The following is a 12,095-nucleotide window of genomic DNA, read 5'->3' on the forward strand; positions in this document are numbered from 1 at the left end:
CTGTTTTCTCCACCCTCTCTCCACCTCCTCTTTATCTAGGAGCTGTTTTTAAGCACGATTTTTTTTTAACAGTTTATATTGTACAGGATCAATATTTTGCTTTTTAACAAGGATATTTATGTAATAAGAAACTTTGCCTTAGGCAGGTGTTGGCCAGAAAAGTCCAGATTCCTCTGGGACCCCACCCTGGCCTCTCCTGGAACTCTGAACCTGCTGTGGAAGGAATTGGCTGTAACCTCACCACTGGAGAGTAGGGTCTGTGGCGAGGGAAAGGGGTGTACTGGTGTGACAGGAGAAGGATCCACCATCATAATCTAGTGCCTCTATGGAGGGGTTTGGAAGAAGCATTCCAGTTCAGTTTCTTCGGGTGTGAGCTTCCTTCCTTAGCGGGTTCTCCCCATAGTGCACCTCTCCACCTCCTACTGTTTGGCACTAGCACTCCTGAAACACCACTTCTCATACACCTCCCTCCCTCCTTCCCAGTGGTCAAGGCTTTGGAGCCACTCTTTCGGAACGCCAGATTATTTAAAGAGAGAAAAATACAAGACAAAACCTTCTAGCACTTTGTAAACACAGTGAATAACCTCTTGGAGTATTTTTGGCTTTATATAAAACAAGGTTTTTAATTGTAAAATATAAGTGCCATTAGAAAATGCACAGGGCCTATCTTTGTTAAAGTAGATTTTTCAATGTTTTGCAGAATTACATTTTCAAAAAAAGTTTTTATAATGAAGTTGTTTATTAAAAACTTCTGAATGATGTGTTTGGAAGTTGTGAACCTGTTTGATTGGGAAGGGGTAGGAGAGAGCTTGAAGAAGAACTGGAATCCAGACATCTTTAGCATCCAAGGGGATGATGAGTATAGGGCAGACAGTAACAACCTTTCACATTAGCACCTACAAACTTTGCACTTTGATATTAAAGATCTTTGAGGTAAGTGGCATCATGCCACCACTTAATATTTTTGGGTGCAAGAGTCAGAAAAACCAAATTGGCTTAAATGGTGAAATTTCATGTCACTGAAAATGCCAGATGAAGTGCAGTCTTGAGGTTAATATTGATCCAGCAGCTCAAACATGGTTGGCCTTAGCATTCCTGTGTTTGCCCTATCTTGTGCAGTTGTGACTTCATCCTCCAGCCCTTCAAAATGGTTTGTCCCTTTATGTAGAAGAATGCTGCCATAATTCCAGTCATTTTCACACAGTGCTGACCACAAATGGAGAGGGACCCTTTCTGGGAGAGAGGAGTCCTTTATTCACGTAAGCGTCTCCTGTCTCATTGGCCATGATGGCATTGTGTGCCATCCCAAAACCAGTCACTATAGGCCAGTGATGACAAGGCTGAGACAAGGGTTGGAGTAGTTTCTCAAAGGAAATTTGGGGTACTGTTAGGATGAGGAATGGATGCTGGTTGTCCAAGAAAAAAATGTCATCCATTGCCCAAGGCGCACAGCTGGTAAGTGACAGAGCTAGGACCTAACCTTGACCACACTCGTGCCTACCCATTTGGTTCAGACAGACTCTTGAAAGGCCATTATGGCTTCACCTGATGTTGCTTGGCCAGTCTCCAGTGAAGATAGTCATCACTATTCCGGGCCCCATCCTTTGTACTGAGATCCTCCTGTCCAGGGCTCAGACTGAGCTTGCCTTTCTGGGGTCTGGAGCCAGTGTTCATAGCCAAGCAGTGCAAATCACTGCAGAGACCAGCCCAAGAATTTATGGGACGTTAAGTGTTAATGTGTGTAACAGGTGCTTTATGTACAAAGGCAGTGGGCTGGCTGTTCATCTCTTTGGCCTTCTGTTTACTTGACTAACTGTCCACCCCAGTGGGTTGGATCCCTGCTAGGGCCCCAAGAGAATCCACCTTGCCCTCTAGGGGATGCATACCCAGGAGTGGGTCTGGGGGCTCAAAGCTATCTTTTCCATTGGATGGGAGGAAGCTGAAGGCCTTCTGGAGGAGGTGGCAAGGACTTCCAGGTGAGCGGGTGGGGTATTGGGTGTATTGACCTCCATGGGCCATAAGTTTGGGAGCTGAGATCACAGGAGTGCAGGTGCACTTGCAGGATCAGGGCTGCGGGGGCTGGTCCATCCAGGCTCTTACTATCTGTGCACAGACCCTGCACTTCAGACTAGAGTTCACATTTGTGAAATGTCTGGAGCAGAGAAAGGGGTAGCCCCTAGGCCTAGGACGAGGTGAAGCCATGTCCACCCTTCAGCCTGTCAGCCCAGGAAGATCCAGCTCGTTCAGGGAAACCAGGCAGAGGCCCACTTGCTTCCTGGTTGGCAGCATTTGGGATCTTCCCTCGCCCTTAGATCCTTCTACTCAGACCTTGTTTCTGCCTTTCCCCACAAATATTTTGAGCACCTCTGTGTGCCTGACAATTACTATGCAAGTTTCAGTCTAGTCAGCCTCTGCAAAGGATACCTCTTGGGTCCTCTGCATATGCCTGAGTAATTTATCCTGTGAAAGCTGCCCCAAAGCCACAGTCGAGTGTGGGCATCAGCCGACTCCCACCTGTCCACCGCAGATGCGGGGAACAGTAATTGCCTGGCGTGGTGGCTCTGGGGTTGGGCCTGATCCTGGGTGCCTGCTCAGAGCTGTTCGCTGCTTGGTACACCCCTGCACTTCACCCGATTTCCACCGCCGACTCCCAGTTCTGTCTGGGCGCCCGCAGTCGCATCCCCACCGGGCAGCCCCCTGCCACTCCACCAGGCGCCTAGTCCCAAGACAGCCGGGGAACCCTTGCGAATCACATCCGTAAAAGCGTCGGGGCGCAAGGGGCGGGGCGAGCCCCGTAGGAGAAAATCGGGCCTCCCTGCCTACTACCCGCGGTCCCGCTGGGGTCGCTGCCAGCCATCCAGCCGCCCCTCTCGCTGAACCCGCAGTATCGCCCGCGCGCCCCGAGCCCCTCCAGGCCAGAGGCTCCCGCAGGTGATGGCGGACGAGGGTGCGGGGGGCCTGGAAACCGCCGCGCGCCCGGTCACCGCGTCTGGGGCCCAAGAGGCTGGGGGACGCGGGCATCCCGACCCCGCAGCCCGCCCAGGGACCGTCCTACCTTCCCCGGGGGGCCGGGAAGCGGCCTCCGCGGCCACTGGCCTGAGCCCAGAAAACGGCCTTTTCGGGGACGGGGGCCCAGAAACCTGTGGCGCAGAAGGGTGGGAGGCTCGGGCTGGAGCCGGCGGGAAGGCAGAGGAAGTGACGACTGGGGAGGGCGCCATCTTCATGGAGGAGGCGGAACGGGAGGTGGGGAAGCAGCCTGTGGGAGAGGAGATGGAGGTGGCCGAGAAGCTGGTGCGGGGGGAGAAGCTGGAGGTGGGAGCGGAGGCGCAGCAAGGCCCGGGGCCCCTGAACTTTGGTGGCCCAGTTGTGGACCCGCTGGAAGCCATCCAGTGGGAGCTGGAGGCCGTGAGTGCCCAGGCAGGCAGGGCCTACCTGCGGCTGGAGCGCAGGTTTGGGCGCATGCACCGGTTGCACCTAGCCCGAAGGAGCTTCATCATCCAGAATATTCCTGGCTTCTGGGTCACCACCTTCCTGAACCACCCGCAGCTGTCAGCCATGATCAGCCCCCGAGGCGAAGACATGCTCTGCTACCTGATGAATTTGGAAGTGAGGGAGCACAGGCACGCCAGGACGGGCTGCAAGTTCAAGTTCAGTTTTTGGAGCAACCCCTACTTCCGGAACAAGGTGATAGTGAAGAAGTATGAGTGCAGATCCTTAGGCCGGGTGGTGTCAATTGCAAGTCGCATTTGCTGGCACTGGGGCCAGGAACCTCCAACTCTGGTACACAGGAACCGGGACACCATCCACAGCTTCTTCAGCTGGTTCTCAAAGCATAGCCTCCCGGAGGCCGACAGGGTTGCCCAGATTATTAAAGAGGACCTGTGGCCCAACCCCCTGCAGTACTACCTGCTCTGGGATAGGCCCCACAGAGCCAGGCAAGGCCTAGCAAGGTGGCCCACAGAGGCCCCTCCTAGGCCCTATGGGTTCCAGTCTGGCTAAGTCCTGCCCTGGGACCTGGCCCCTACACAAGACTCCTTTCTGCCTCCTGGGGACCTGGGCTTAGGCCAGCCATGGCACTCTGCTGTCTGCTTTCTGTTCCATGTACTCTGACCCCTTTGGACTTCAGTGGACTCAGCTCCGAGCTTGTGGCCTTCATGGCCACGCTCTTCTGTTTCCATGTAGGCTCCATGCATCACATGACTGTCACATGCCACAGTGTCTACCCAAGCACCCAGCGCTGTGGACAGGTACTACCATCATCTTCATGGCCTGGACCTGTCTTTGATCATGGCCTTCCACCCTTTTTTTTTTTTTTTTGCGGTACGCGGGCCTCTCACTGTTGTGGCCTCTCCCGTTGCGGAACACAGGCTGCGGACACGCAGGCTCAGTGGCCATGGCTCACAGACCCAGCCGCTCCGCAGCATGTGGGATCTTCCTGGACTGGGGCACGAACCCGCGTCCCCTGCATCAACAGGCGGACTCTCAACCACTGCGCCACCAGGGAAGCCCCACCACCCATTTTTTACATGGGCACCCACAGGTCATCACTAGGAGGACCAGTGCCTCTTTGAGGCCTACTCCTTCAAGGCCACAGCATGCCAGTCTTCATACTTATGCTGACCCTACACCTGTCTGTGGCAAGCTGAGTCTTGTCACCCAAGAGGAAGTGGGTGCATTTGGTCAGCCAGACTTGGACATTCCAGGACCTCAGGACCACAGGCCAGGCTAATGGACTGTTGGGCATCTAGCAGAATGGGCATGGGGTGAGGTCAAGGACATGAAGCAGTGGGCAGTGCATTCTTTGTGATCACACTGCTCTTCTTACCCCTGTGTTGGTCCTACCTCCCGACCTGCTACTGACTTTTGAAGGTCTGTGTCCTACCTGTGTCTGGTCATCGCCCTTCTCATGAGTTTCACCCAGGTTGCCAGCGACCTTGTTGCCTGCTCGCAGGTCTATAAGGACCTCAGGAACTGCCTGTGAACCCAGGTGGGCCACCTGCCAATGCACAAGAGCTCCCCAAACCCCAGGAACTCTGCCACGCTGGCATATCTGGGCATGCACTTAAGGCAGGGGCAGTAATGGAGTCCCTTCCAGAAGCCTACCTTCCTGAGCTCCAGTCACTGGACTCACACAGAACCCAACTCCCCTGTCTCCACTTGTTTTTAGGCGGCCAGCTTGGGGGTGCTGGAGAGGGGGTGTTTCTGGTCGTGAGGCCTTTCTCCACCTGCCGAGATCTCACATGTTTGTTTTTATTTTCTTTAAAGTGATAGCTCAGAAACAAAATAACTGAAGAAGCAAGGTTTTTTACAAACAGCTGAGGAGACAGGCTTTCTTGTTGAATTTGCCTCTCCGATTGTCTCCAGAGAGGGAGGGTTGTCCTCTAGCTTGGCGGAGCTCTCTTTGCCCCCTCTGCTCCAGTGCCCTGTCCCCCTCAGCAACGGGGGACAGCACAGGGCCCCTGAGCAGAGACACCAGGAGCTCCGGGCCCGCAGGGACAGCACATTGTTTTGTTTCGTGCTGTGTTCTTGGAGACTAACTTAGCTCCAACTCTACTTTCTTCTCCTTTCGCCGGGTCCAAACCCTCATGGGATCCTGTTAGTACAGGAGCTTAGCCGTGCCCCACTCCTGAGACCCCCTAAGACAGTTTTTTTGGGCTGTCTCCATCTCATTTTGGGGGAATGACCATACCCAGGTCCCTTCCCATGGAAGGGCTTCTCTTCTGCTCCCGAGGACCTGGGGAGACCTTAACACAAAATAAAGGGGGGGGCTGCTCTCGGCAGGGGCGTGCAAGAGAAGTTGGAGCCAGCTGGGAAGACAGGGATGGAGGAGGGCCTGCAAGGTGCAGGGAGGGGAGCCCCCGAATCTTCTTAACTTTTTTGATTCACCAACTGATCTTTTAATTTTTTAATATTTTTTTCCTTTTATTTTTTTAAATTTATTTTTATTTGATTATTCCAGTTTCTAAAAATTTTGATGGTCAACCCTATTGAGGAAATTTGTAGATTTTTTTTAACATCTTTATTGCAGTATAATTGCTTTACAATGGTGTGTTAGTTTCTGCTTTATAACAAAGTGAATCAGCTATACATATACGTATATCCCCATATCCCCTCCCTCTTGTGCCTCCCTCCCACCCTCCCTATCCCACCCCTCTAGGTGGTCACAAAGCACCGAGCTGATCTCCCTGTGCTATGCTGCTGCTTCCCACTAGCTAGCTAGTGGGATATATATGTCCACGCCACTCTCTCACTTCGTCCCAGCTTACCATTCCCACTCCCCGTGTCCTCAAGTCCATTCTCTACGTCTGCGTGTAGATTTTTTTTTAAATTAATTTTTATTGGAGTATGGTTGCTTTACAATGTTGTGTTAGCCTCCACTGCACAACAAAATGAATCAGCCATACACATACAGATATCCCCTCCCTTTTGGACTTCCCTCCCATTTAGGTTACCACAGTGCATTAGGTAAGAGTTCCCTGTGCTATACTGTATGTCCCCATCAGTTGTCTATTTTATACATAGTATCAATAATGTATATGTGCCAATCCCAGTCTCCCAATTCCTCCCACCCCACCCCTTTCCCCCTTGGTATCCATACGTTTGTTCTCTACGTCTGTGTCTCTATTTCTGCTTTGCAGATAAGATCATCTATACCATTTTTCTAGATTCCACATATATGTGTTATTATACGATATTTGCTTTTCCCTTTCTGACTTACTTTACTCTGTATAACACTCTCTAGGTCCATCCATGACTCTACAAATGATCCATTTTTATTCTTTTTTATGGCTGAGTAATATTCCATTGTATATATGTACCACATCTTTATCCATTCCTCTGTTGATGGACATTTAGGTTGCTTCCATGCCCTGGCTATTGTAAATAGTGCTTCAGTGAACATTGGGATGCATGTGTTTTTCTGAATTATGGTTTTCTCTGGGTATATGCCCAGTGGTAGGATTGTTGGGTCATATAGTAGTTCTATTTTTAGTTCTTTAAGGAACCTCCATACTGTTCTCCATAGTGGCTGTATCAATTTACATTCCTGCCAACAGTGTATGAGGGTTCCCTTTTCTCCACACCCTCTCCAGCATTTATTGTTTGTAGGTTTTTTAAAATAAATTTTAATTAATTAATTTTTGGCTGCATTGGGTCTTCGTTGCTATGTGCAGGCTTTCTCTAGTTGCAGCGAGCGGGGGCTACTCTTTGTTGTGGTGGGCGGGCTTCTCATTGCAGTGGCTTCTCTTGTTGCGGAGCATGGGCTTAGTTGCTCTGTGGCATGTGGGATCTTCCCAGACCAGGGCTGGAACCTGTGTCCCCTGCACTGGCAGGTGGATTCTTAACCACTGTGCCACCAAGGAAGCCCTGTTTGTAGGTTTTTTGATGATGGCTGTTCTGACCGGTGTGAGGTGATACCTCATTGTAGCTTTGATTTGCATTTCTCTAATAATTAGTGATGTTGAGCATCTTTTCATGTGTTTGTTAGGTCTTCTGCCCATTTTTTGATTGGGTTGTTGGCTTTTTTGATGTTGAGCTGCATGAGCTGCTTGTATATTTTGGAGTTTAATCCTTTGTCAGTTGCTTCGTTTGCAAATATTTTCTCCCATTCTGAGGGTTGTCTTTTCGTCTTGTTTTTGGTTTCCTTTGCTGTGCAAAAGCTTTTAAGTTTCACTAGGTCCCATTTGTTTATTTTTGTTTTAATTTTCATTACTCTAGGAGGTGGCTCAAAAAAGATGTTGCTGTGATTTATGTCAAAGAGTGTTATGCCTATGTTTTCCTCTAAGAGTTTTATAGTGTCTGGCCTTACATTTCGGTCTTTAACCCATTTTGAGTTTATTTTTGAGCATGGTGTTAGGGAGTGTTCTAATTTCATTTTTTTACATGTAGCTCTCCAGTTTTCCCAGCACCACTTATTGAAGAGGCTGTCTTTTCTCCATTGTATATTTTTGCTTCCTTTGTCATAGATTAGGTGACCATAGGTGTGTGGGTTTATCTCTGGGCTTTCTTTTTTTTTTAATTAATTAATTAATTTTTACTTTTGGCTGCATTGAGTCCTCGTTGCTGTGTGCGGGCTTTCTTTTAGTTGCGGTGAGTGGGGGCTAGTCTTTGTTGCGGTGCGTGGGCTTCTTATTGTGGTGGCTTCTCTTGTTGCGGAACACAGGCTCTAGGTGCGTGGGCTTCAGTAGCTGTGGCACGTGGGCTCAGTAGTTGTGGCTCGTGGGCTCTAGAGTGCAGGCTCAGTAGTTGTGGCACACGGGCTTAGTTGCTCCGTGGCATGTGGGATCTTCCCAGACCAGGGCTCGAACCCATGTCCCCTGCATTGGCAGGCAGATTCTTAACTGCAGCACCACCAGGGGAGCCCCTGTCTCTGGGCTTTGTACTAATTCTGTGAAAGATGACATTGGTAATTTGATAGGGATTGCATTGAATCTGTAGTTTGCTTTGGGTAGTATAGTCATTTTCACAGTATTGATTTTTCCAATCCAAGAACATGGTATATCTTTCCATCTGTTTGTGTCTTCTTTGATTTCTTTCAAGAGTGTCTTATAGTTTTCTGCATACAGGTCTTTTGCCTCCTTAGGTAGGTTTATTCCTAGGTATTTTATTCTTTTTGTTGCAGTGGTAAATGGGATTGTTTCCCTAATTTCTCTTTCTGCCCTTTCATTGTTAGTGTACAGGAATGCAAGAGATTTCTGTGTATTAATTTTGTATCCTGCAACTTTACCAAATTCATTGATTAGCTCTAGTAGTTTTCTGGTGACATCTCTTTAAATTAGAAGAACGCATAACAGAACACTACAATTTTAGAGGTTCCCTCAATCCAGGTATGACTTTGGGTATGTAGAAAGTTTATGCTCTGTTTTACATTTCACTGCTTTGTTTGTTTGTTTTTGTTTTGTTTTGTTTTGTTTTGGTCATGCGGTATGCAGGATCTTAGTTCTCCAACCAGGGATCGAACCCATGCCCCCTGCAGTGGAAGCATGGAGTCTTAACCACTGGGCCACCAGGGAAGTCCCTCATTTCGCTGCTTTTAAGTCAGCCCCGATGCATCCCCTTCTGCATTTCCATCCACTGGGGAAATTGAGCTGTCCAGTCCTGCTTGTTGCTTTTAGCTGAGAACATTTACCAAGAATATCAGTGTAATTTTTCTACACCATTTGGAAACCTATGTGGCTATTCGTGATTGTTATTAAGTTGTTGTGGCTGTTAATATAACCCTGAACTTAGAAGTAGTTTGAATAAGGTGGTTTTGTAGGACTTAAGACTAGAAATTGTTACCGTATTCTGTGAGGATAACCTCCGAAAAGAAATCTGTAACTCTGATGGTCTTGATGACCTGTGTCCCAGTGGCGGTGTTGTAATGACATCGCTGTAACTGACATCACTGCTTCTAGACAGAGAAACAGTCATAAGGTGGCTTTGTCCAATCAGAAGAGGATTCATGGCACTTTGTCTTCTATTGCTTGAAGAAAAAATAAAAACTTTTCAGTCTGGGGGGAAAAAAAAACCTCAGATCATGTTACTCCCCCATCCAAAACCCTCCATTGACAGAAAAAAAAATCCTAATTCCTTATTGTGGCTGACAGATTCCAGAATTTTCTGGTCCCTGCCAACATCTCCCCTCGATCTTCCTTCGCTTCCCCCATGCTTGCCTCTAAGCTGCTCATTAAACACACTAAGCACATTCCGACCTCAGGGGTTTCGCACTTGCTTTTCTGGCCCCAAACGCTTCTCCCGAGGCCCTTCCTGCCCAGCCTGTCTAAAGTCATTCTCTGCCCCTCGGCATTGCTTCTCCCCTTCTCTTCCTGATTGCCTCCATGGCACTTGTAACTCTGAAGTGATCTTCGTTTTCTTCTTTCCCTCTCCCATCTAACATGTGTCAGGAGGACAGGGACCTCTCCGTCTGCTGCTTTGCCCCACGTGCACCTCAAAAATTACTTGTGTGAAATGAATGACTTTAGCCAAATGTGTCAGAGTATCGTGCTCTGCCCTGCCAACGTGGTTGCTGCCCAAAGGATTTCAGTTGGGCAGAGAAGTGTGGGGACAATGAAGGGTGACCATGTAATTTGTCCTTAGCTAGAACACATCTGGGAGTGAAAGGGACACTACTAATAATTACACCAGGACAAGAGGCCTAACTGGTACCTAACAGTCACCCCAAAGAGACAGAACCCAGCTAAGTCCAGCTTGGCATACAGCTCTTCCCAGCTGTGTATGATGTGGGATCAGAGGGTAGAGACTTCTCTGAAGCCAGGACACTGGAGCTGGGCTTTGAAAAATGGGCGGTAGTTTAGAAATTGGGCCTGAAAAAGGAAATTCCTGACAGAGCAAACAGTGTGACCAGAGGCGCTGGGTTAGAAAATGCATGATGTGTTTAGGGCACAACATGTGCCCTGCGTGTGGTCGCTTGGAAGAGGCAAGCCTAGATGGGTAGGTTCAGGCCATTTTCTGGAAACAGGACCTCTGAATGCAAAGCCAAAGCATTGTCCTGTAGATAGTGGGGAGGGCTATCAGATGTGGTTCAGAGGTGGGAGAGCTCATGGGGCAGCTGGAGGCAAGGCAGGGGTCAGTGTCTGCAACTCCCGCTCTCCAGTACCTTCAGTTTGAATCTTTTCCATCTATCCAGGCTGCAGCTCTTCCAGGAAGCCCTCCATGATTGCCCTAGCCCACCACAATCTCTGCCACCTCCCAAGTAGACTGAGAACCCAAAATTGGCACACCAGTGCCTGGCTGGGCTGCACCCTCTGGGGTTCTCTTTTGTGCTGTCCCAGATGCTCCCAGGGGATTCAGGGCGAGCCTGAAGTGGAGGCGGCCTGGCGATTCTGGAAGCCAGTGCCCCATGTGGTTTGCCTGCCCTGCGCCTGGTGTTTGGCAGGTGCACTTTGGCTCCTGCAGCCCAAATTGGGGCCCAGCTGCATCCTACACGTCCTTAGGCCTTTGACAGTGGTGCTTACCCAGACAGGTGCTCACTTGATCTTTCTGCTGCGTGGCCAACAGCACACATCCTTCATGCCGTGACTGGCCTCGGTGGGGGGCCTTGGCAACCGTGGGTCTTGGCGCTCTTCTGGGGCCTGAGTCTCGTCCTCAGAACCCACTCCTGCTTGCTCATTTATTCGGGTCCTGAGTCATTTGTTTATCCACGCATCTTAGCGTCCTCCGTACCGGATGTTGGGGGCGCAAGATGACTCTATTCAGGTTTCTGCTCTCAGTGAGCTCAAGAGCCTGAAAACAGTGATAATAACCCCTGACGTTTAGTGAACACCTACTGTGTACAGGGAGCTCACACGGATACAGCAGCCAGAGTGGTTCTTTAAACCTACGTCGGGTCATGTCTTTCCTCTGCTCCAAACCCTCCAACGGCTCCAATCGCACACAAGAGGGAAAGCCAACATGCTCCTCGTGGCCTGCAAGACCCTCAAGATCTGACCTTATCACCTCTCCAACCTCATCTCCTCCACCTCTCCCTCCAGATCGCTTTCCAGTGACACCAACTCCTGTTAGTCTTCAAACCTGGCTCAAACCTTTGCTTGCGCTTCCCTCACCTGGAACCTTCTTCTCCTGATATCTGCACGGCCGACTCCTCGATTCATTAAGGTTTCTCAGCTCATCTGTTACAGTTTCACCTCCTGAGGGAGGCCGTCTTTGACCACCCTTTCCGAAAAACACCCTGACAGTCCTCCTCCCGGTTCTCTGATTTGGATTTTGTTATAGCACTGACAACCCCTTACGTTAGATTGCATATTGATTTATTGATCTGCCGTTTCCTCTGCACTCATGGGGACTTTGTCTTATTCACTGCTGAACACCCCTCACCTAGAGTAGCACCTGGCACAGCTGGGGGCTCAGGAACTCTTTGAGGAATGAATGCTTCACACGCTCGAGGTTCAGGAAGCTCTCACAGGTGGGCAAGGGGAAGACGATCTCTAAGGATAGGAGCTCTGTATGGCCCGAAGGCAGCCATTTTCCAGGCACTCTCTGGAGTTGAGGTGATGTCTCTGGGCCCATTCCTGGTCCCTCCTACAGAGATATGGCCGCCTGGCTTACACATGCTCCAAGGGTGGAGGAAGGAGTTCAGGGCGAGGAGGGTCTTCCTG

At 49.8% G+C, this 12,095-nt stretch overlaps 1 protein-coding gene across 1 annotated transcript; it reads left to right on the top strand.

Moving 5' to 3' along the window:
- The first annotated feature begins 2,450 nt into the window (after positions 1-2,450).
- On the top strand, positions 2,451-4,386 carry LOC113605342 (putative testis-specific Y-encoded-like protein 3). Its single transcript, XM_027078621.1, has one exon. It carries the CDS (start codon positions 2,935-2,937, stop codon positions 3,997-3,999), a length of 1,065 nt encoding a protein of 354 aa, XP_026934422.1. The 5' UTR covers positions 2,451-2,934; the 3' UTR covers positions 4,000-4,386.
- Positions 4,387-12,095: the final 7,709 nt, after the last annotated feature.

This window comes from Aethalodelphis obliquidens, unplaced genomic scaffold (assembly GCF_003676395.1).
Source record: "Aethalodelphis obliquidens isolate GAN/ISIS:26980383/991018 unplaced genomic scaffold, ASM367639v1 scaffold42, whole genome shotgun sequence".
NCBI lineage: Eukaryota > Metazoa > Chordata > Mammalia > Artiodactyla > Delphinidae > Aethalodelphis > Aethalodelphis obliquidens.